Below are 22,307 nucleotides of genomic sequence, written 5' to 3'. Positions count from 1 at the left end.
GCTACGGTGCTTTAATCCTTACAGTCGACGTCGCACTTGGGATCATCGATGTCGCCGGTTTCGTCTCCGAAACTCTCATCAGTGAAGCGAACAGATTTGGGCTTGCCGGACGCGCGCTGAAGTGAGTTGTTGAACTCTGCGAGTAGCTTGCCTTTCCTGTACCTCATGCCGTAGCTTGCATCCATTACCTCGTCATAAACTTCGTCCTCGAAGCAGGATTCCGAGTCGTAGATGTCAGCATCTTTGCGCTGGGGATTGTCGACATGGGCGCTTGTATTAGCCATCGACTCAATGATGTTTGCCCGGGCCTCCTTCAAACCTCTCGCCTTCACAGGTTCATACTCCTCGGGAAGCAGAGCCGTCTCCATGGTCTTTGTATCGGCAGCCGCGCTAGACGGACCGGCGTGGTATTCCGATACTGGACTGTATGGTTGAGCACAGACAGAGGCCGACCTGTTTGGCCTTGGTGCCTTGACCTTGGCTTGCTCCCTGACAACCAAGACTGATTTGACTCTCTGGGCAAAGTAAACGACTGCCTGAAACCAGTTGAACACCGCAATGGCTGGATAATAGAGCATGCACAGGAGAAGGTCCCGAGGCTGCATCATATCCTCTTGCGAGCAGATCACCCAGCGGGTCGTCAAGACCATGCCACTGCCGGCGTTGCATTTGCACGAAGCACTGGAGAGGTGTCAGCAATACTAAAAGAGCTGTCGAGCATTGCTCTAAATTACTAGAGGTACAGTGTGGACGCCACTCGTCAAGGGGAAAGGGGGTGCATACCAGGATCCGCCACAGACTGCATCGGCCGAGCAACAGCAGCTTTTACCCAAGCCCGCGCGGTTCTCAGTCGTTGAACTAGACCCATCAAACCCGTTGAGTAGGGGAATATGGACTCCAAGATCCTCATTATGGGCACGATCGAATGCGGTCTGCTTTACTTCGGCGGAAGAAGTCGCTCCGCCGACGCTGCCTTGAAGCTCCTCACACGTTATGGGTCCGGAATGCTGATTGTGGATGTCGCTACAAGGATACATCTCCCATCCATTCTGCGCTCTGCCGGCGTCTCCAATGCCATCTTGAGAGTTGGCATCACCATCATGATGCCGATGCGCCACGGCAGCAATGGGGCTGTTGGAGGTATAACCAGAGCTTCTGCTTGGTATTTCATGAGTTTCGTCACTCAGGTTGATATAGATAGGCTTTAGCTGTAGAGTAGTGACAACCTTGAATTGCAGCGTGTTGAAGATCTTGGGCATAAATGCTAGATTCAGCTTGTGCTGAATGAGGACAAAAACCTTGTTTGACTTGGGGTCGAAGCCTGAAGGTAGTAGCTCATTGGTAGTCAGTTTCACGTCCTCTCCAAGAAATGGCCAGCAGGAAACAGACGCACCGGAACCCTCAGTCTTCCAGACAGTTTGAGGGAACAAGGTCCTCTTAGTTCGGAAAAGAAGTTTGATGGCCTCCCGGGAATCAAGCTTGTTGGTGAGCGGCAGAGTGAGGCCACACAAGTCGACAGGAGGCACATGAAAAAGCGGATGTGTGTAGGAGCAGTCTGGAGCATAGCTGCGGTCGATCATGACGGCCTGGGCATATGGCTGCAATCGGAGTAGCACCTCAAGAAAGTAGGCGCTCGCCCGCTCTATAATAAGAGACGAAATTGGTCAGATTTTGAGCTTGGCGTTGGCTTTTTGTTATTGAATCCAAATGACAAAAAGGGGGAGTGATAAATTCAAAGACCAATGCACAGTGGGTGGAAAGCTGACTCGCTTTAAAGAAAAGAAAAGAAAAGAAAAGAGACTTACCGGGAGAATCAAACCCTACCATCTTGCCCTTCGAATCTGACACTGAGGGCGGCATTGTTTATTGCTGTTGATGGACTGGCAAAGATAGTGAATGTCCTTGTTCCTAGAAAGATTCGGAATATCACGTATAGGTCGGTTCTTCACGGACTGGCGGGATCTTAGATGCAAGCATATGCCGCAAGGCTTTGATTGACTGTCCTCACGGTTGATGATAAAAGATCAAGTTTTGGTAGACGATGAACTCTGGAGCCTTTTTGTCTGACCCGTACTTTAGATACCTAAGGTAGGTACCTTACCTAGGTAGGTAGTGTTTTGGGCACAGGAAATCAACCAGCCTAAATCCGAGAGAGCAACCCTTTGAAAACCTCCTCTGCGTGTGATGCCGTCTCAAGTTTGCTCCTGCCGTTGTATCTAGGAGAGATTTAATTTTTAAGGAAAGAGCCCAGATTCGGTCACTTCATGCCTTTAAACACTTCCCCTTTTGAACGAGATGGTACGTTATCCAACCGGCAAACACACAACGCACCTGCTTCAAGTTGATACAATCAAATTCGGTATCTGTCCAAGAAGACATAGGCAGAGGATCCTGGCCGATCCAAAACAAAATAAACAGCGCTAAGGTATAACTTAGGAAGGTAGGTACCTAGGTAGGTACCTAAGGTATGTTTGTATGTAATGGGATATCACGTAAAATTTCAGGTACCTTACTTGACTTGAGTACCCTGGTACCCCTGAGCACCCGGGTTATGAAGCCCCTTTGACTCCAGGCGAATCAGGGGTAGACAGACATAACAGGGACCTCCTCTCTGGAGTGTAATCAACAAAGTCAATCTTGGAACAGAGACCAAAGAACATAGAAAAAGCAGAGAAACGAAGGAGATACAGTCGTAAAAATACCAAAATTCCATGCGCTATCCTCCAAATGCAATTGTTTCCCAGGCCTAGTCTTAAGCGCTCATTGCGCTTTATACATCTGGGAAAAGAAAGTGGAGGTATCCAGAAAAAAAAAAAAAAGACAAATTTCAAATATACAACTTGTTCAGTAGCCCAAGAAACCAAGAAGAAAAAAATGTAAGAAAAAGAAAATGAAGAAACCAAACCCATCAACTCCTCAACCAAACACAACTACCTTCTCCTTGATTCGCTGTACCTCCTCTCTTCGTACGCGCTCGACCCTCGTCTGCTGCGGTGCCTCCTCTGCGGCGGCGACCTCGACCTCTCCTCGATGACGACAACTTCATCCTCGCTGCTCTCATCATCGCTGTGCACAATTCTCGGTCCGGGCACTGGTACGCCATAAGTGGGACCGCCCGACGGCGGCGGCGGCGGCCGGCTCCCCGAGAGTCTGCGCGAGGTGGTCGATTCCAAGACGACGCGCTCGACGTGGGGCCTACCGCGCGGGCCCAGTTCCGAAGGCTCATCCACAACAACGGGGACGACGCGCGCCGGCCGCGACGTCGATGTGGTGCGCACCTCGATCCTGCTGCCGCGCCGGTGGCTGTGGTGTCGCGACGAGTGGCGGTGGCGTGAGTGACCGCGGGTCTTCCTCGTCACTACCGACGCCGTCCCTCCGTACGAACTCGTCGTCTCGGCGATGGCTGGGTTGCCGAGATTGATGCAAGTGTAGATGATCCAAAGAACGAGCAGGAACCCGGCCACCGACCCGAGCGTGATCCCCACCACCGTGCCGGGATCTGGACCTGTGACGCTATACCCGCCGGGCACGGTCTGGACCGGTACTGTCTGTACCGATTGTGGGTTTTGTTGTCGAGCGAGGATGCGGCTGGGTGGGTCGTCGATCGTTTGTGAGGGAGTAAATCCGTTCGGGACCGCAGCTTTGACGGCGTAACGGGCAGCGCCGCCGAGCGTCTGCGCTGCTCGGGCGCGAACCAATTCGGTGACTGTTGATATTAGAGGAGCCATGGTGACGGGATGACTGCGATATGGGCAGGGTCGCACCGGCCGGCCGTGCGGATGTGTCGAAAGAAGGTCGAGAACTGAGGGGATGAACCGGTTGCTTTGATGATATTTTCCTGGTTCGTATTTGGGACGAACACCTTTGACAAAGCTGACTGACAAAAGCAAACAAAAAAAAAAGAAAAGAAAAAAAGACGAAATGGGGTCCAAATCGATCAACTGTCGTTCGTATGTGTTCGACTTTTGTGCCAAGAGTTTGTCGCGATCCAACGCTTTTGTTCAACCCTCTACTCCGTACTTGGTTTGTGGTGCGCCTTATCGCGGGCTTGATCCCACCAAGGTAGGTAGGTAAGCTACCTACGTAGGCTGGCTGCTGTTTGCTTCTGCTCACGCGCTAAAGACGGTTCAAAAGACAGCGGCGATGGCCAGAGCCACTAATGCACAATGGATGACGGCTTGTCATGCCAAAGCAATAATTTCTTCCGAGAGGAAACAATTGGCGCGTGGATGGATTTCGAAGTAGCACAATGAATGGTTTGAGATGTAACCAAGCAGACACGCACACAAACACACACACTCTCTCTCTCACACACACACTGTCGCTTCCATTTCGAGAATGGCATTGGGAACTTGCAGCGGGGTGGACCTCGACTGCTACCAGTTCTGGTTGCCACGGTGCCCAGAAGCGAGCGACAATGGAACGAGTTTGGACCTCGAGCCCAAGGATGTTCACTTCGGCCCCACATTCTGACTTGGCATGCAACCAATCAACCATGGATCCAGCAGATTTTAGGTTTCCATTCTATGCGGTTACCAAGTCCATGCAACGCGGCTATTACCTACTTGGGCGGAATTGGGTGCTGGCTCCTGGAACGAACCCTAAGAAGCAGTATTGTACGGAGCGGAATGTCTCGCATTGCATTGCATTCTGTGCCCACCAAGAGACGTTTGTCTAGGTCTTGACGGGACACGGGTCATTCATTAAACTGGAAATCTGGATCCTTGATGGGCAGAGACTTTCTCCTCCCCAAATGCATTCCGCCCAAAGCTAGGTACATTGTCTAGTCTAACATATAGCCCCATATAAATACATGCCCAGATCATATCCATCCCGCCATCAATAATAATACTAGGTCTAGTGCTACGTAGAATATACAATAACAATAGGTTGCCCTCATAAAAAAAATCTGCTATGTCGTTTTTTTATGTGCCTCCTTCGTTGCCATACCACCAAAACCGACATGACCTCCCTCCAATGGTATATAATTTTTCCTGCTGTTATACAAAACCGCGGATCCCCCTGATACCGCTGGGTTTCTTATCCTTTTTGTCCTGGTCATCCTTCTTCTTATCCTTCCTATCTTTTCTAATAGTATTTTGAACACCACCTGCATTCTTTCAGTCAGCACAGTCATGATAATGCCACAAGATTATGGTTAGAGAGCGAGCAGGGTTACATACCCCTCGGGTAAATTCGCTCGGGTTGAGGACTGATACTGCTTGATCCCACCTCAACCTTGGATGGAGTGTCCGGTCGGTGCACAGTAGTGCCTGTGGACGTCCCCGACCCAAAACTTTCCAACTGGCTGAGATCGTTTGCATCCGGATCCGGACTGGCCTTCTGCCCCCGCGCCCGCTGGCTGAACGAAGGCCCGACTATGGCTGACACTTGGGCGTCTGCCTCGGCGGATCCAGAGAAGTCTGGCTTTTGATGCGCTCTCTCGCTCAGTGTCTTCTCTAGAAGTTGTGACTGCAGTTTCGTGTGCCGCCTCAGCAAGTCATTGTGCTGCTTCTGAAGCTCGACCTGCTTCGCCCGACTGGCCGCAATAGCACCTTCAAATATTGCCGTCAACTCTTCGCTGCCTTTGCCTCGGCTTCTCTTCAACGCCTCGGCCAGTTTGGCATTCAGGACCACAATCTGAGACTGGAACTGATCCCTCGTGACCTGCAGTTCGTTGTCCAGCGACGCCACCTTCATTTCCAGAATGCCGGCCTTGTGCTCTGCCTCTGCTGCAGCGTTCAACCTTGCCTCGGTCTCCATCTGTTTGGCTTGATAGTCTCTTTCAGAAGCCAACAAACGGTCAAGTTCAGCGCGGAGCCTGGTCATCTCTGCCATATTGATTTCGAGCGATTGCATGGCCTGAGCTGCGTTCAGTTCCTTGACCTCGGCCTCGCCCACCATAGCTCTCAGCTTTTCGCACTCCTCTTTCGCTGAGTTCAGCTCCCGCTGAAGTGACTCTATTTCCGAGAGCTTGGCCTTCATATCGGTCTTCAAATTTCTGAGCTTGGTCGATAATTCAGCTTCCCACTTGTGTGCGAGAACTCGACTTTTTTCCGAATCCTTCTTAACTTGCAACTCGACGCGTTTCGCCTCATCCAAACGGTGCTTCAGATTGCGATTGTTCATGATGAGGTTCTGAGTTTCCGCCTCGGTTGCCGCTTCTTTCATGTGCATCCTTCGCAGCTCACCTATGTGTGCCATGTGCTGGTGCTTCATGTATCGTTCGAAATTAAGATCGTTTCGTAGTACCATGATCTGGCGCTGAAGACTAGCTACCTCGCTGCCACCAGCGGGCAGTGGAGAGCGAAGAGAATGCTGCGAGGCAAGTGCCGAGGCGATTGGACGCTCCGAAATCGATTCCTGGTGGCTGAGGGATAGGGACGGCACACTGTCATTGGCAAGAGACTGGCCTATGCTTGATTTGACCTTGCTTGACCGTATCAAGTCTTGAAGATGGGACTGCGACGGTGACGCTAACAGCAACGGCGGCAAAGTCGGGCTATCAACGCTTGCCCTGTTGTCAAACGACTCTCGAAATGAGGGATGACTTGACTGCGAGCTCTGCCGCACCGAAGAGTGCGCTCGGTCTCCGGCAGGCAAGTCATTTGCGTTCGAGTTATTTTGCCGCCACGAAGCGTTGCTCGAACCCTGGGTCGGTGAAAGTACTCCGGATGTGTTCGACTGCGGGGGCCCATAGCCACCTTTTTCGGTATCGTCATGAAGGTTGTTTGAGGCGCCCCCAAGTGGTACGGGTGCAGCACTGTGATCCATTTCTGCTGTGCTTGATACGCAAAGTGCCATACACTCGGCTACTACCACAGCCGGTTCACTTTTCAGCCACCTGCCAAAGTCCGTTTTCTCTGTCTCCACGGTCAAGGTGTAGAAATTAGGATGCAAGAGATGGACCTGCCTAAATCTCTCGGACCGGTATCTCATCTCAGATGGTTGAACGTCGATATCATTCGAATTAGTGGCATTAACATGTCGAAGCCATCGCTGTGGCTTTCGGATGTATTCGGTGAAGTTGATGGGATAAAGCCCATAGAGGATCGTGAAGTAGTTCAAAAGCTGAGGGATATCGGTGCTTTCCATCTCTGGCAAAAACGGCAGGACCTCCCAAGCCTCGTCGTCGTCTTCCGACTCAAAGTTTGGCTGTGGCTCAGCGCCATCATGAGATCGCTCCCTGTCCCAAAAGAGCAATCTTGCGTATATGTTAAACAGAGTTGGCAAGTGTGGAACGAGAGAGCTTGGGAAATTCGGGAGTAGCATGGTAAGGGCTGTCAAAGTAAGGCTGATGGCTGTTGTCGATTTGTCCCTCTGCAAAGAAGTAAACATCTTCTTGAGTAGTGAAGCCTCAGCTGCTAGGTGCAGATGTGGCGGTTGACTTTGTATAAACTCGCAAAGTATGGTAGTCGCCCGTGTTCGGAACTCGGCCTTGGAGAAAAAGGGTTCGACAATTTCCATAAAGAGCTGGCGCCACATCTATCAGCAACTTTACTACCCACCATCCATTATCAAGCCTGAGTTACCCAAATAAATACCTTTGGCGATTTTTTTCCCCAGACTAGCATCATGTCTCGTATCCTGTTCTCCTTGAACCTGGTTGCAGGGTCGGCGCTCTGCCATGACACATGCGCGTATTGCATCCAGCGCTCAAGGCAGCGCCCCATGATATTTGCTGTAGCGTCGCGGTCTTCCGCACTTGATTTCATGACGCTCTCATAGTTGACATTGACTTCTTTCGTGAGAGCCTTGTTTTGCCATATGTGGTCTAGAACGTCGTCGACGAGCACATCAAACCAGTGGGCCGCGCGAGGTGAGGTCCATAACTTCGGGCGTATGGATCTCAGGATGGCTATGAATGGCGCGATCCGTGAAGCCTGTCCGTGGACGAGCTTTTGGTAGAGCTGGAGGAGCTCCTCCTGCAGCCTTTCGTCGGCCGCATCATCCTGTCTGTCGTGTTTCGTTCGGTAAGCCTCGATCACTTGAGTGATGTCGTCGGGGAGAGGAAACGCCGGGGATGGAGCGGAGAGATAGGTCGTGAGAGCCTTGGTGAGCTCTTTGGTTGACCTGAGGAGAAGTCAGACCAGTCAGTGTTTTGCTTAGTCCAAGGATTTCGGCCAGCCATCGGGTCGGTTCCACTGTAAAGATGCTGCGCAACCGACGCTGTTGCTGGCCTTCAAGACAGATCACGAAAGCCGACTTTCCACTTACGCTGTGGTGGCCATTGCATCTGATGTTACAGAGACTTAGGTTCGGGGAGCGCCCCGCCGCGAGCTGATTTATTGCCTGAGTCGTCGTTCGAGCCAGAGAACAGGCGGATCATCTCACCGGCAGTGAAAATCTCCACACAGTGATTGCGGAACTGAAAATGAGAAGAGATGGTAGGTTTCATGAGTCTGCTCTACAGTACTCTGTCGTAATCAGATCTCGTTTACCGGTAAAGTAGATCAGTCGCCTATTCCTACTCACACACGGGTCACACTCTCTAATCCCAAGTCGGAGCTTGGCTTTTAGTTCCGCGCGTTTATTCCTTGCACGAGACTTGAATTTCGCGGCACAGCATTGACAGCGGCAGGTACACTGTGACGATTTCGATTAGTACTGTAATACTCAGACAGGATGTGCTCATTGGCTGGCCAAACAGGGATACTGCTGCAGTAGCGGACCCCTCTTACGCGTGCCTTGTTCTGTCCCGCCGTACCCCGCGTTCTTTGTGGAGCTTCAATGCTCCTCCCGTGCAGCGACCCGCCACATCGCCTCGACCCACTGGCACTAGGTACGATATGATCAGGAGACTGAGAGCTCTGTTCGATGGATGCAGGGATATGCGTGAAGCTGTGACGATGGGGTGATTTATGGCAAGATGTTTGATGGTTGATTGAGGCACTTTTGGGGCTTTTCATCTTTTGTACGAGCCGTCCCACAACAGCTCAAGCCACCCCTAGAGCTCCGATGACAAGTTGCAAAGCCAATTCTCATTGGTGAGAAAAGAAGTGCGGGCAGCTAGCATTGAGTTTGAAAGACGTGTCCGATGTCGTTGTAGATCCATCCCCGCCCAGGGACCTGGCGTCAGAGCTTGATGTGGTCATACTACCAGCTGAGATGTGGGGTAAGTAATAAGGCAGGTACTGGGAAGGGCAGCCATAGGTACAGAGAAATGCGCTATGCACAACGGAGCGTCTTTGTTAGGTACCGTACTTGCCCAAGGCAGGCAAAGTAGGCTGATTATCCGAGCTGCTCCAGGTAGCTCCCGTCGATTCTTAAAAAGCTGTTCGATCCCTCTCTTCTGCCGCAGATTTGTTCCAATTCCCCGTTCCTTCCATCTCCAAACCAAGCTTCTCCTCAATAAACAGACCATAACGCCAAACACACGCATTTCACAAACTCCATCATTCCTCACTACTTCCCAGATCATCATCCCTGGGAACTCAACTGCACTGCACCAAACACCTACCAGTCTTCAGATTCAAAACTACATCACCACCCATCATGGCACACAAGACTTCTGCAGTGGCGGGCGAGGAGCCTGTCGACGTGCTCTTCGCCCTTCATGACAAGTTCGACCTCATGGACATGGCTGGTCCCCTTGAGACACTCAAGTGCGCACTTCATGACAAGAATGATCCCAGTAGGTACCTTCCTCATCGACTGAGCCAGATCAATGCCTAGGTCTCGTTTGAGGCACCATTGGAGCTTGTGAAGCTTACAAGGACCCCGCACCTGTCTATAGACTCGCAGGCCTTTGAGATCACCATCGCTGCGGCAGAGCCTAAGGTTCTATCCTCCCAAGGCGTCATTATCGGCTCGCAGATCTCATGGAAAGAGGCTCACGAGCGCCTCTCAGACTTCGACATCCTCGTCATCGTCGGCGGGAATTCAGATGCCATAATCAAGGCCAAGGCAGAGCCACTTGACCTCATCACCAAGTTTTCTGAGATCCAAAAGGAGGATCCCACCCGGGAACGCACCATCATGTCGGTCTGCACCGGTTCTCTCTTCCTCGCCCAGCAGGGCATTCTCGCTGGTCTGTCGGCTACTACCCACCCAGACTATATGACGGCCTTTGAGAACCTTTGCAGTCACGCTGCTGTGAGGAACGTGGCCGAGCGCACCGACGTTATTGAGGACGCACGTTATGTCGTCAACAACCTCCGTTTCGACATTGGCGACGAGGACGAGAACCCATATGTCCACAGCAAGTCCGACGGCCGTCGCCCTTCCAATGCCCGGTATGTTACATGCTCACTGAAACCTGGCTCGAGGCTAGAAAACATGATACGATGGCTAATATTCCCTGATTGCAACTGCTCAGCAAAGGAAGCATGTCATTCAAGAGTGCCAACTCGCGTAGAGAGTCTATCACACGGCGTGCAGCAATGCGCCTCGGTGGCCTTCGTGTAATTACGTGCGGGGGAGTCAGTGCTGGCGTTGATGGGGCCTTGTATCTCATCAGCGCATTGGTGTCAGACGAGGCCGCCGACGAAGCTGCCAGGGTGATGCAGTGGACCTGGACAAAGGGACTTGTCATTGACGGTCTGGATGTCTAGGCAGTCTCGAGGGGTGTGAAAAATGGCCCTGTTGCCGAAGAAGACGGCTGGACTGGCCATGATAGCTTATAAGGTTTTTGCCAAGGACTGTTAGTGGACCTGAAGGACATTTCCCCGAGAGACGCAAAGAATAAAGAAGAAAAAAAAAGATTGAATTCAAACCTCGGTCCCCTCGTAGTTCAATGTGATGAATTTATAACGTAAGGATCTGAGCAACTCGCGTACTCCCCAAGTGACGAGAACTGGCGTGTTAAAACACGTTGCCTATATGATCAATACTATAATAGGGGCGCAACTTCTCTGAGGTGTGAGATAGCTTAGCCTCTTCTTTCGTGCCATAATAAGTCAAAGCAAAAACTCAGGGAGCGGGAATTATTCAATGCTAACACGTGACAGCATACGGATTCAGACTAAGACGGATTACCCACTTTTAGTTCGCTAATTGGAATTGATGCTGCACGTCCCCCCCCCCAGTTAAGGTACCTAAAGCTTCGAAGCATCCGAATTTTATGTGGGCCGAATGCGAACTGAGTGAACATTCGTTCGTGACGGCTGGGACGAAAGAAGCTATCTTCAAAAATCTTGTTGCGGCGCTTGTGAACACGCCGCCCCGGTCCAAACCTTCGCGCCAGTGATTCTCCTACCAACCTTGGGTGTCTGGGTTATTTCTCAACCCTCGTCCCAGCTGCACCATCAAAGCTCAACCCATACACCAGATCTCGTCGCAGAATGGCGACGGCAGCAGCCAAGATGGCCTCTCAGGCCGGGCCTACCTTCAGGGTAGGCGGCAAGCAGGTGTTCCTGTGAGTATCTATAGCGCATTTGCTCTGATTCGATGCTATTCGGGCGACTGACGAAAACCTAATCTCGCGTTGCGTAGCCCGACTGCACTTGTCACATACTTGCCATCCCAGAGAGACCCGAACTTTGCAAGATTTCAGGTTCCTATGACATTCAACAAGCTCGACCTGAGGGACTATCTCTACCACTGCTACAATGTCGAAGTCCGCTCGGTGAGGTCTTTCATCCAGCAATCTCCGATCAAAATTCGGGAGGACCGTTTGACGAACGACAAACCCCATATGGTCAAGAAGATGCGGCCCCAGTCGAAAAAGTTCATGATAGTTGAGCTGGTCAAGCCGTTCATGCCCCCCTCCAAGCCGGAGGACCTGTCACCTTGGGAGATTGAAAACTTGAATGTGAAGCAGGCCGAGAGTGACAGGATCCAAGAATATACCAAAGCCTTGCAAACTAAACCCGGTGTCAGCCCGCTCCGGATGCCGGTTACTACGTCGAGGATTCTGCAAGCTCAGCAGGCGCAGGCGCTGCGGAAGGGTGGAGTCGATTGGGACAACCAAGTGAAGCTCGACGAGAGATGGCAAGAGGTTGAGATTGGGTGGGAGAATGCGCGTGAGAAGCATGAGAAGGAAAAGGAACAATAGAAGGAACCGGCCATATTATGCCATGTATAACTAAAATCCTTGACAAGCTCTGCGGCTTGAAACTGTACGATTATCTCTCTTTCTACCATGGACTAGGGAGGGCATGGTGTGTGAATTTTCGGATACATATCTCGTGTACAGAATCTTAACATATACTGGTACATGCGAACCAGCTGTGGATCGATCGAACTTTTCACAATTACTCGCTTTGGGAACCTGTAAGGGGACGTTCACTCTCTGCCGTGACCCAATTGCTACGCTCTTGGAAATGCAGTACATCGTCTCCCCAAGCCCACCAACCGGCCGTGAGATTTCTTGCAAAGACCTCAAGCCCACGAGGCCGCGGCGGCAACATAGTGCTCATCAAGTTGCGAATGTTAGGCTTGCGAGAGTGTGTATCCGGCACAGATAGTATCACGCGCCTGCGCCAGCATGACGGGAACACCCTCTTAGAACCCTTCCGCTGCGCAATCAGCAATGGCTCCCACGGCTTACGATAAGCAGAATCAATGGGCAGTATCGGTTGTGCCGAGGTGGTGATTTTAAGCCACGACCACTCCCCTACCAACTCTAATCCCCACTCGCTCAGTATGCCGTCCCTGGACGAGGTCAGCATTTCTAAAAACGCCGGCTTGTTAGTCACCCAGATGGCGACCAGCCCATCTCGAGCGAGCAAAGATGGGATCGGCACGTCAGACAAAAGGTCGCGGATCTCATCGGTTGTGGCAGCCACCTTGTAGCCATCCTTCTTGCGTTTGGCAGACCGGTTTGGCCATGGAGGATCCAAGACTATCACGTCAAAATTTGGAGCGTCCCGTAAGAGCAGCGCTTTGGTTTCCTGAATCGTACCGAGGACATGACGGGACTCGGGAGGGAAGTAGTATCTCCCTTCGGGGTCATCGTCCTGAATGGAAGAGCATGCTTCTGTAGTGGTTGAGCAGCTCTCAAGGTCACAACTATGAGGTGATTTAAAATCATCCAGAGTTTTGCCACCATTTGCGATCATGCATTGGCGCGACAACTGCCGCGGCAACAAGTATGGTCCTGAATAGTTCGTCGTGAGCTCCTCCAATGCTCGAGTCACAGAAGCCTGAATCATCAGCTGAGCTACCTGGGCGGCAGCTGGGAGTGGCGAGGGGTCGTTCTTAGGTTCCGGATTTACAAAGGGAGTCTCCGGGGGTGGGCTGGAGATAAGCCGTCTCGTCCGTGAAGTTCCATCAGGACAAGATTTTGTGGCCAGACTCGGACCTTGGGGCAACGTGGCGGCCGCGAGGTATTGAGCCTCCTCGATAGACCTTGGCAGGTCCAACAGAACCACCGTCCCGTCGGTGCTTTCGAACAATGTTGCTGTTGTCATTTTATGACGCCCATGTGACCTAAACCCATTTTCGGGGAGTGGATTGTCCTCGAGACATGAGAACTTGGCCGTTTTCGCCGAAGTTTTAGGGGCTTAGTGTAGGTATGGCGGGGCGATTCTTGTCAAAAAGAAGCATCCTGGTTGGCTGAATGCTGGAATGAAGTGGATCTATCTCTTACTTCGGTAAGTCCTCGGCTGGCGACGGCTGCTGATGGTTTGGGGAGTCTGGGGGAATTTCAAGGGTAAAGGCGCGGGCACACCGCTCGGCATCGGGGGAACACCCCCTAAGAATGACGTTCATCTCCCGCATTACTGGCGCCGTTGCTAGAGAACAAGAACTTATTCTAGACCTAGAACACAGGCGCTTGGACTAACGTACAAAACAACTTTTTTTTTCATCCTGACGGCACACAACACAAAAGAAGCAACACTCTTATTGCTCGTTCACAAATTAAACCCCTACCTCGGAATGTTTTCATAACCGTCGTAGTCGCCAAGGTAGCACCCCTCAAGAGAACAAACCTTTTGCGCGCCCGCCCGTCCCTTCTTTTTTCTCATATCTGCTACATCGGATCGACGGATCCAACGGGTCGCGGGGCGGAATGCCGCCTGCGCATGCAAGCCATGCCTCAATGCCAGGTATCTCACATCAAGACCAACCACCAAAGGATATCGACTATGCCGAGGTGATCGCGCAACCGCTTGCGCCCCAGAAGCGCATTGTCGACAAGCAAAGCTTTGAATATGCGTGGCGATCCGGGGTCGCTGGTGGGCTGGCCGGGTGTGCGGTGCGTAATCATCAGTCCTGCCCTACTCTTTTTTGCATGCTAGTAGTATCCATGTGTCTGCAGAAAAGGCCATGGTATACTATTTTATAGCACTTTATACATAACAAATGAACTGAAGGCTGACTTTCAAGATGGGAACAGGCAAAAACGGTCGTCGCCCCCCTCGATCGCGTCAAGATCCTCTTCCAGTCGAGCAACCCCCAGTTCGCGAAATATTCAGGTTCATGGGCCGGAGTTGCCGAGTCCTTGAGGGTCATACATGGCCAGGAGGGCGCGCAAGGTCTCTTCCGCGGCCACTCGGCCACATTGATGCGAGTGTTTCCGTATGCCGCCATCAAGTTTCTCGCCTATGAGCAGATCCGATCGGCTATAATCCCGGACCACAACCACGAGACCCCGCTCCGCCGACTGGTTAGCGGATCGCTGGCCGGTATTACATCAGTGTTTTTCACATACCCTCTCGAGGTGGTGCGGGTGCGCTTGGCGTTTGAGACAAAGCGCGAGGGCCGCTCGTCACTCGTCGAAATATGCAAAAAGATATACCACGAACAACCAGTTGCGCCGAAGCCACTGGCCTCCAACCTGGCTGCATCCACAGGAGGTCAAGCGGCTGCATCGACGCAATCAGTACTGGAAGCGGCGGTGCCGAGATCTGGATTGGCCAACTTTTATAGAGGGTTTTCCCCGACTATGCTGGGCATGCTTCCCTACGCAGGCATGTCGTTCCTGACGCACGACACGTGCGGCGACATCCTGAGGCGGCCGTTCCTGGCCAAGTGGACTACGTTACCACAACCGGAAAACGCCACGCCGGGCAAGCCGGCGCCGCTCAGGTACTGGGCGGAGCTTCTGTCGGGTGGAATCGCAGGCCTCGTGTCGCAGTCTGTTTCGTACCCGTTGGAAGTCATACGACGGCGCATGCAGGTTGGAGGTGCCGTAGGAGACGGACGTAGGCTGCGCATCGCCGAGACGGCGGGCTTGATTATGAAGGAAAAGGGTGTACGTGGGTTCTTTGTCGGGCTGACGATTGGCTACGTCAAAGTGGTACCCATGGCTGCAGTGGCTTTCTACACGTATGAGCGTTTCAAGCTTTGGTTTGGGATCTGACAATATTATTTTCCTTGCGTTTTACTCGGTGCAGGTGCAGGAATATATAGAACCTGCTTTCGGAGCGGATTATAAGTCGCATACGGGAGGGACAATCTGGGCGTTTGTTGGAGGGGTTTTCTGAGATATAAAGATGTAGCGGATTACAGTTAGGTAAGGTAGACTGGGTGCCTAATATATCGACAGGCTTGAACAAAATAACTGGACTGAAACTCCAGATCCCACAAACATGAATATGAAGCATAAGTACCTTACCTAGGTACCTATCAGTAGACAAAGTCAACTAGGTACATATGGAGAAACTAACCTACCCTGAAGTGCTTGCCTGGAGGAGCCTGGGGTGCAGGGGTGGGCCGCTCCTGGGAGGCGTTACACGTGACATCGATCCTATTTCGCGTCACTGGTAAAGTCCTGGTTACCTTGTCGCAATGGAAACGCGGCATCGACAACAAAAACACCACACGTCTTTTTCCGGTCAATTGGCAAAAAATGAGCATTGCATGGAAATTAATGTAGCTTTTTTTTTTTTTTAATTTCCGTTGGCTTTTGCGGTTTCTTTTTTTTCATTTTTAGGTCATCTCAATCGGGTGTTGCCGTCAGTCTCGACTTGACTACCACTTACCTTAGTCGGCTGTCACTTGCATCTTCAAAATCCCAACTTTGCACCACACTGATAGCTATTACTCCACTTGCCACAATAAACTCACAACAAAACAAGGAGCCATGGCCTCCAACGCAACGCCCAAACGGGCAAAGCGGGCACGCCAGGAGCCTGAGAACAACGAATCGCCCCTGGCAACATCCATCAAGCGACGACGCCTGAATGTCGCTGCTCCACCGTCGCCCTCAACGCCCAACGCGTTGGATGCCGTCAGCTCCGCGATTTCGGGAGCTCTAGGCAAAGCTCACCGCTCGTCCGCGCGTCGGGTTGTCAACGCTCTGGGCGCAGGTCTGAAGAAGCCGGCGATAGCTGCCGCAGGATCTGTAGAAGTTCCCGACTCGGAGGACGACGATCAGCCGGGGACTCCGTCTGGCAGGAAGAAGGTCGCCGGAAGTGCCAAGCTTCCGGCCCAATCTGCCAAGGTGGTCAGTAGTAGCATCTACGACTTTCCCGACTCTGATGAGGAGATGAGTTCGACGGCGGGTGGGGCGAGCCTGGAGGTGACTCGGACCAAGGAAACCAAAGCACCATTGCGGAAGAACTCGGTTGCCGCCAAGCTCTTATCGTCATCCTCAAAGGCGGCTCGCTCCAAGCTTCAAGCAGAAGACACGTCTGACACTATGGACGAGTCTGTGGTTAGGAGACGTCCTGGCGTCAAGAGCAGACAGGTTCCAGTTGCCTCTAGCAATACACCCAAGCTGAGGGGTATTTTGACGCCCTCAAAGAGGGGCGAGAAGCGTGCACCCAAAAGTGTGGCCTTTGATGGTGAGGTGAAAGAGAACCGTGGTCGGACTGAAGAGGTTCACTTTGACGATCTGCCTGGGAAGTCGATACAGAGTGCGTCTCAAACCAATGGGCGCGGGGCAGCTAGTCTAGGTCAGAGCATTAAAACAGGCAATAAGCCGGAAGTCAAGGCTCAAGTAGTCGGGGCCAAGGATGATGCGGATAATGATGATGACACTGTCACAGACGAGGAAGTATGCGTGATCTGCTCCTTACCTCATTCCGAGCCACCAAACGAGATACTATTTTGCGACAACTGCGACAAGGGATACCATCAGGACTGTTATAATGTTCCTGTTATTCCCAAGGGCGATTGGTTGTGTCGGGATTGCTCTGATGAATCCTCAGGGACGACGACTACAACCCAAGCAACTCAGACAAACGGATCAAAGGAAGCAATAAGCATTACCGCCAAAAGATATCCAGTTCCGGACATAGCAAATTTCGAGGAACATATATGTGCTATACAGCGTTTGTTACTTGACCGGTGTACGGGAAAGAGACAGATAAAGCTTCGTGGGCAGGAGGAGGCGTATGATAAAGCGTTACGACTTGTGGAGCAGACTGTGGTGGCCGGAGAAGGCAATTCCATGCTCGTCATTGGGGCGCGAGGATGCGGAAAGACTGCGGTATGTCACGATATTTACCCCAAATTCAGATCTGATGGCTTTTTGAGGCAAGTAACTTGTACTAACTTGGCGGAACAGCTTATTGATAATGTTATTTCCGAGATTGCCGCGGAGCACAAGGACGATTTCCATGTTGTGAGGCTGAATGGTTTCATCCACACGGATGATAAAATTGCGCTCAAAGAAATATGGCGGCAGCTAGGGAAGGAGATGGAGGTTGAGGATGGGCTCATCAACAAGGTTTGTTCCCCCCCGAGGTCGGGTTCGGTGGTCAATAAAGCATATCCTTTGACTCTGACATTGCCGCAGACAAACAACTACGCCGACACGCTCGCTTCTCTTCTCGCCGTTCTGTCTCATCCTTCGGAAATCGCAGGAGCGGACTCGGGAGTGACGTCCAAATCGGTTGTTTTTGTCATGGATGAGTTCGATCTTTTCGCAACTCACGCCAGGCAGACGCTGCTATACAACCTTTTCGATATCGCACAAGCTCGCAAGGCACCCATCGCCGTCATTGGACTCACAAGCAAGGTAGACGTGGTGGAGACTCTGGAAAAGCGCGTCAAAAGCAGATTCAGCCACCGCTATGTTTACTTGTCGCTGCCCAAGACGCTCGGTGCTTATTGGGATATCTGCAAGCAGGGACTCTTGGTTGAGCCTGATGAAGTGATGCTTGCAGGGCTGAGCGGTCCTTCAGCTGGTCGCAAAGCTTTCAACGATTGGTGGAACAAGCAAATAGAGGTAAGAAACTAGGTTCATGTCACGGATCCCCACTACTGTTTAGATAATGCAGACGCGAAGGCAGGCTGACATTCTCGCGTAAGACGCTCCGTGAGGAACCGGGTTTCCGCGACCATCTCGAATTTCACTACTACAGCAGCAAGTCGGTTACGGCATTCTACAATTCATGCATAATTCCATTGTCACAGATTTCGGCTTCGCAGCCTTGGTTGACGATGCCTTCAGCAGCCGAGGCTGGACTGGCCCTCGAGGCACCAGAGTCTAAACTCGTCCTCCTTGAGTCGCTTTCTGACCTGGATCTGGCACTCCTGATCGCGGCTGCACGGCTGGACATCGTGGCGCATACCGACACGGTCAACTTCGCCATGGCGTACGATGAGTACACATCCCTCATGGGACGGCAGCGTGTAATGTCCGCGACGTCTGGAGTGCTGGCGCTCGGCGGAGGGGCAAGGACTTGGGGTAGAGGCGTGGCCGGCACGGCATGGGAGCATCTCATCTCGGTGGGGCTTTTGACGCCGGCCTCGGGGGCCGGCAGAGCAAGTACGGGAAACATGGGTCTCGAGGCCAAGATGTGGAAGGTTGATGTGGCGCTCGAGGAGATACCGATCGCTCTCAAGCCCAGCAGTATCCTCGCCAGGTGGTGCAGGGAAATATGAAATGGATTTTAATCGTTGGGCTAATCGAATTTTCATGCTGGCTTGAAGATAAATTCGCTAGGGTCATGCATGCGGTCAGAAGCTTGGCTCGCAAGACCCTGCCCTAAGACCAGGCCTGCCCTACGAAGGAATCGGGGCGAGGGAGCTTGACCTTTTTTTTTTTTTTTGCCCTCCCAAAAAAAAACCCCTCTTTTTAGGAGAAGCCGGCACCCTCACTGCCTGTGTGTGTGTACATGTCGTGTCATCATCAATCAACAAGGGCGAAGCAAGATTGCCCGTTTTGGTGCGGAGTGGCCGGCAGGGAGCTGGAGAGGAAACACTTGTGCGGTGTCACACCTGTGCTGCGCTTAGCTACAGCTCAAACCGCAAAGTTAGCCAATCACGACTAGCTTACAGGTCGCAAGTCGCCAAATCAAAAGCCAAGGGTTGTACGTAGGTGGACAGCCGCAGAGCCGATGCACAGCAATCGCGTGGCTAAGTATGTACTACTCTACAGTAGGTTAGGTACAGCCTTGGGGCAGGGGTTTTGCGGACCCCCTCAGTGGAGTTAGTGCCTTTTTTTAGAAACTCCAGCCAGCTGTTGGGCATTCCATTCCACGCAGGCGTGCAGTGCAGCTGCAGTGCAGTCAGTGCACATTACCTAAAGTACAGCACAATACCACGTCAAACTTGCCCAATAACAAATTATAGTTCCGCGGGTTGTTTGCTAGCGGAGGCTTGGTGCCGATTTGGGTTCCATATGTCTTTATTGTGCCTGCTTCTTCTGCACTGCCACCCTCTCCCTCCTCCCCCTTCCGGTTTGTCAACCAACCTTGTGATGGGGAGGATCCAGCGCAAATCCAATCCTTCCCGGTTCCTTTTGCTAAGAGATCCTCTTTTATTTTGGGCTGTGTGATGGATGGATTACCTCCCGAACCCGGCTCTTGCATGCCGGTACAAGCGTCGTCATACCGCTTTCCCTAGTTGGGGTTCGTTTTGTTGGAGCTAAGGTCGAACGATTTTTTTTTGGCTTTGCTGTGACTTGAGGTCTACAAAGAAGATAGTGGCCGCATGTTCTATTTTGTCTACTTACATGTTGGTCTTTTTCTTTTTTTTTTTTCGAGCTTGCATTTTTAATCCGAGCTGACTGTTAGTTAGTCTTCTCGCCGTTTGTATATACCTACACAACGGTAATACCTCGAATCACATTAATTTATCGCTTTGGTTTCTTTGATTACCGACAGATAGCTCAACATAGGTGTCTGTAAGCAGACATGTCCAAACGAACGGTATATACGGAAATTAGTCCCCTCCCGCCAAACATTTCTCGGCAGGTGGTTTTGGACTTTCTCCATGATCATTTGGGCATGATCGACTTGAACCCGCTAGTCAAAGAGAGACATCCCATCCCGCCACCTGCCGGCGCGGCGCCGGAAGAGAAACATTTGAACTGGTATTCATTAACAGACAAAATATCATACCTTCCAGGCGGCTTGGCGACGGGGGACATTTCATACACGGCCGTCTTCAACGACCTCCCCAACGGACTACAAACGCATTGCTGGGCGCCTCTGGGCGTCGAGATCCGAAGCAGATGGACCCTCAACGGGACCCTGCCCGGCGAACCTCCTGAGAAGGTTGAGCTGGGCCTAGACGCCCCAACGACGGGGTTGTACATACGAGAGGATGTCGAACTGCGCTGCAACATCCTCATGGCCGGCTTCATCAAGAAAACAACCAAGAAGGCCCACCAAACCTTGGTCGAGCAGGTTGCCGCCAAAGCCCAGGCTTCAGCTGACCTGGACGCCACCACCGCCGCCGCCTCCACGCCTGGCTCGGCCGCTCTGCGGGGGAACAAGAGCGCTGCTCGGTTCAGCGACTATAGCCAGGTGCGGAGCGCCCCGGAGCATGCTCCTCCCATCGACGGCACGGGCCTGGAACGGAATACTCGAGGAGAACAGGGCGGCGACTGGCGGGCACATGGCCACAGCTCGAGCGACGGCGACTTGAAGAAGATGATTCCCGACGTCATCGAGTTGCCGGCGTCGTTTTCCTTTGGCTCTGAATTCCGACCCTCCAACACCCCGGCTTCCCAACAGCCGCGGCGCTTTTCCGCCATGCCGCCACCATCCTCCAACTGTTGGACAACGGCACCCCTCCCATCCAAGCCGCACTTTTCCCCACGCCAGCCCGCGTACCAAGAATCACGGCAAGAGATGCCGCCGCCGCCGCCGCCGTCGTTCCTCGTGCCGCCGCGGCCACCCGCTCCACAGAACCTACCCGCCGGCACACCTCAGCGCCAGTCCCTCGACTTGGTGAGGGAGAGGCTATACACGCCCTACAACCCGGGCCAATCGAAGACGACAGCCCGGGCGGCGGCGGCGACCCACCTGGCGTCGCTAATCCCTCCCTCGCCGTCGTCGACCAACTCCAGCATCGACAGCGAGGAGGACTACCTTGGCGATGGCGGCGAGTGCGTCGACCGCGCCTCCCTCTACCCGAACCCTCTGTGCGTTCAAAAAATACCAGCCATGGCGGAACTGTCGTCGGTTCCCGCGGCTGCTGCTGCTGCTTCTTCTGGCACGCCAGCGATACCTCAGTCTGCAGCGTACCCGGAGATGAGCCCCTACTCGGAGGATGACGAGACCTGCAGCGACATGTCGTCTTTGCCATCCCCACCTGCTTCTGTCATTGCTGCCGCTGCCGGCATGGGCACGTACGGTCTGCACCCGGCGCCCCTTAGGCCGGGCTTCAGGAGGGCAACACCGATGGCACCGGCGGCCGCCGAGGTCCCTGCTGCCTTGCGTCCTGGGTCGTCGCCTAATATCAACTTTGGGTCCTCGTGGCGGCATGATTTGCGATGAAATGTTATGTTCTTTGAAATAATTGGTTTTATGGCTATATTAGTAGTCATCGGCCGGCTGGTTGACATTTGATGGCTTGAGCCAAATGGAAAGTTGGGACGCGTTTCCGGGCTATGTATACAGTATATGATGCTTTACGAAGTTGGTTCAAATGAAGTAGCATGAACACACTTTCTACTTTTTGTATAGCGGGTATAGCCTATTCGCGGGCTTGGATTCGTATTTTCAGGTGTAGTATATTGTTAGTAAAATATCAAGTTATTGATCTCATTGTTTAGCTTACGATGACGTGCAACCAGTCCTTGACATTCCTCGCTTCCAATTTCCACGACACAACCCAAATGCTCTCAGTGCTCTATTTCAACCAAACGAAGAGGGCCACTATACTCTGCAATTGGGTTCACTATGAGTCGCGAAATCGTCATCAATATTCATAGCACCCTTTTGGAAGGAAAACAGAAAACCTACACAGTGAACATGATGGGAAATAATAGACGTTACTTGATCTTGTCGACGTCAATCATTGGTATAATAAAAAGCCTCAAAAAGAAACAAGACCAGAGAAAAAGAAAAGAGACGAGACGCAGTATCCAAAAGGTGCACCCCAGGGAAGAAAGAAAAAAAGAAAAAAAGGACTCGACCAATCCATCAGCGAAGCATCCATCCACAGCTCTATAAAAAGGAATGACACGAAACAACCCAAACAAACTGCCTTTCTTGTCCAGTTGCACCCAAAAGAGAAAA

At 52.2% G+C, this 22,307-nt stretch overlaps 9 protein-coding genes across 9 annotated transcripts; 5 read left to right on the top strand and 4 right to left on the bottom strand.

The window, feature by feature from the left end:
• Positions 1 to 11: 11 nt before the first annotated feature.
• PgNI_04018 (uncharacterized protein) lies at positions 12 to 1,860 on the bottom strand (the record flags this gene model as incomplete). Its single annotated transcript, XM_031124070.1, has 4 exons — positions 12 to 681; positions 784 to 1,321; positions 1,394 to 1,642; positions 1,806 to 1,860. The coding sequence occupies 4 exons, from the start codon at positions 1,858 to 1,860 to the stop codon at positions 12 to 14; spliced, it is 1,512 nt and encodes a 503-aa protein (XP_030983367.1).
• A 1,070-nt stretch (positions 1,861 to 2,930) lies between these two features.
• On the bottom strand, positions 2,931 to 3,728 carry PgNI_04017 (uncharacterized protein; the record flags this gene model as incomplete). The annotated part of the gene is made up of 1 exon (XM_031124069.1): positions 2,931 to 3,728. The coding sequence occupies one exon, from the start codon at positions 3,726 to 3,728 to the stop codon at positions 2,931 to 2,933; it is 798 nt and encodes a 265-aa protein (XP_030983372.1).
• Positions 3,729 to 4,763: 1,035 nt separating this feature from the next.
• On the bottom strand, positions 4,764 to 8,426 carry PgNI_04016 (uncharacterized protein). The gene is made up of 4 exons (XM_031124068.1): positions 8,218 to 8,426; positions 7,545 to 8,073; positions 5,184 to 7,473; positions 4,764 to 5,110 (listed from the first exon to the last, which is right to left on the bottom strand). Exons 1-4 carry the CDS (start codon positions 8,229 to 8,231, stop codon positions 5,001 to 5,003), a joined length of 2,943 nt encoding a protein of 980 aa, XP_030983371.1. The 5' UTR covers positions 8,232 to 8,426; the 3' UTR covers positions 4,764 to 5,000.
• Positions 8,427 to 9,225: 799 nt separating this feature from the next.
• PgNI_04015 (uncharacterized protein) lies at positions 9,226 to 10,824 on the top strand. Its single transcript, XM_031124067.1, has 3 exons — positions 9,226 to 9,634; positions 9,737 to 10,235; positions 10,319 to 10,824. The coding sequence occupies exons 1-3, from the start codon at positions 9,496 to 9,498 to the stop codon at positions 10,551 to 10,553; spliced, it is 873 nt and encodes a 290-aa protein (XP_030983370.1). The 5' UTR covers positions 9,226 to 9,495; the 3' UTR covers positions 10,554 to 10,824.
• Positions 10,825 to 11,098: 274 nt separating this feature from the next.
• PgNI_04013 (uncharacterized protein) lies at positions 11,099 to 13,386 on the top strand. Its single transcript, XM_031124065.1, has 2 exons — positions 11,099 to 11,356; positions 11,434 to 13,386. The coding sequence occupies exons 1-2, from the start codon at positions 11,283 to 11,285 to the stop codon at positions 11,993 to 11,995; spliced, it is 636 nt and encodes a 211-aa protein (XP_030983376.1). The 5' UTR covers positions 11,099 to 11,282; the 3' UTR covers positions 11,996 to 13,386.
• On the bottom strand, positions 12,195 to 13,352 carry PgNI_04014 (uncharacterized protein; the record flags this gene model as incomplete). Its single annotated transcript, XM_031124066.1, has 1 exon — positions 12,195 to 13,352. The coding sequence occupies one exon, from the start codon at positions 13,350 to 13,352 to the stop codon at positions 12,195 to 12,197; it is 1,158 nt and encodes a 385-aa protein (XP_030983369.1).
• Positions 13,387 to 13,666: 280 nt separating the features above from the next.
• Positions 13,667 to 15,448, top strand: PgNI_04012 (uncharacterized protein). Its single transcript, XM_031124064.1, has 2 exons — positions 13,667 to 14,140; positions 14,282 to 15,448. Exons 1-2 carry the CDS (start codon positions 13,955 to 13,957, stop codon positions 15,245 to 15,247), a joined length of 1,152 nt encoding a protein of 383 aa, XP_030983375.1. The 5' UTR covers positions 13,667 to 13,954; the 3' UTR covers positions 15,248 to 15,448.
• Positions 15,449 to 15,970: 522 nt separating this feature from the next.
• Positions 15,971 to 19,170, top strand: PgNI_04011 (uncharacterized protein; the record flags this gene model as incomplete). The annotated part of the gene is made up of 4 exons (XM_031124063.1): positions 15,971 to 17,320; positions 17,399 to 17,560; positions 17,630 to 18,061; positions 18,145 to 19,170. 4 exons carry the CDS (start codon positions 15,971 to 15,973, stop codon positions 18,718 to 18,720), a joined length of 2,520 nt encoding a protein of 839 aa, XP_030983374.1. The 3' UTR covers positions 18,721 to 19,170.
• Positions 19,171 to 19,973: 803 nt separating this feature from the next.
• Positions 19,974 to 21,563, top strand: PgNI_04010 (uncharacterized protein; the record flags this gene model as incomplete). Its single annotated transcript, XM_031124062.1, has 1 exon — positions 19,974 to 21,563. The coding sequence occupies one exon, from the start codon at positions 19,974 to 19,976 to the stop codon at positions 21,561 to 21,563; it is 1,590 nt and encodes a 529-aa protein (XP_030983373.1).
• Between the last annotated feature and the right edge of the window lie 744 nt (positions 21,564 to 22,307).

The sequence above is a fragment of the Pyricularia grisea genome (assembly GCF_004355905.1).
Source record: "Pyricularia grisea strain NI907 chromosome Unknown Pyricularia_grisea_NI907_Scaffold_2, whole genome shotgun sequence".
Lineage (NCBI taxonomy): Eukaryota > Fungi > Ascomycota > Sordariomycetes > Magnaporthales > Pyriculariaceae > Pyricularia > Pyricularia grisea.
Note: the sequence above shows the minus strand (reverse complement) of the source record. Positions and strands in the feature narration are given on the sequence as shown.

Coding starts and splice junctions, on each gene's coding strand:
- PgNI_04016 (XM_031124068.1), bottom strand. Junction 7,474..7,544: donor GGGGAAAAAAATCGCCAAAG/GTATTTATTTGG, acceptor ATGTGGCGCCAG/CTCTTTATGGAAATTGTCGA. Junction 5,111..5,183: donor CGAGCGAATTTACCCGAGGG/GTATGTAACCCT, acceptor GAAAGAATGCAG/GTGGTGTTCAAAATACTATT.
- PgNI_04015 (XM_031124067.1), top strand. CDS start 9,496: ATGGCACACAAGACTTCTGCAGTGGCGGGCGAGGAGCCTGTCGACGTG. Junction 9,635..9,736: donor TCATGACAAGAATGATCCCA/GTAGGTACCTTC, acceptor ACCTGTCTATAG/ACTCGCAGGCCTTTGAGATC. Junction 10,236..10,318: donor CGTCGCCCTTCCAATGCCCG/GTATGTTACATG, acceptor GCAACTGCTCAG/CAAAGGAAGCATGTCATTCA.
- PgNI_04013 (XM_031124065.1), top strand. CDS start 11,283: ATGGCGACGGCAGCAGCCAAGATGGCCTCTCAGGCCGGGCCTACCTTC. Junction 11,357..11,433: donor GGCGGCAAGCAGGTGTTCCT/GTGAGTATCTAT, acceptor CGCGTTGCGTAG/CCCGACTGCACTTGTCACAT.
- PgNI_04012 (XM_031124064.1), top strand. CDS start 13,955: ATGCCGCCTGCGCATGCAAGCCATGCCTCAATGCCAGGTATCTCACAT. Junction 14,141..14,281: donor GTGGGCTGGCCGGGTGTGCG/GTGCGTAATCAT, acceptor AGATGGGAACAG/GCAAAAACGGTCGTCGCCCC.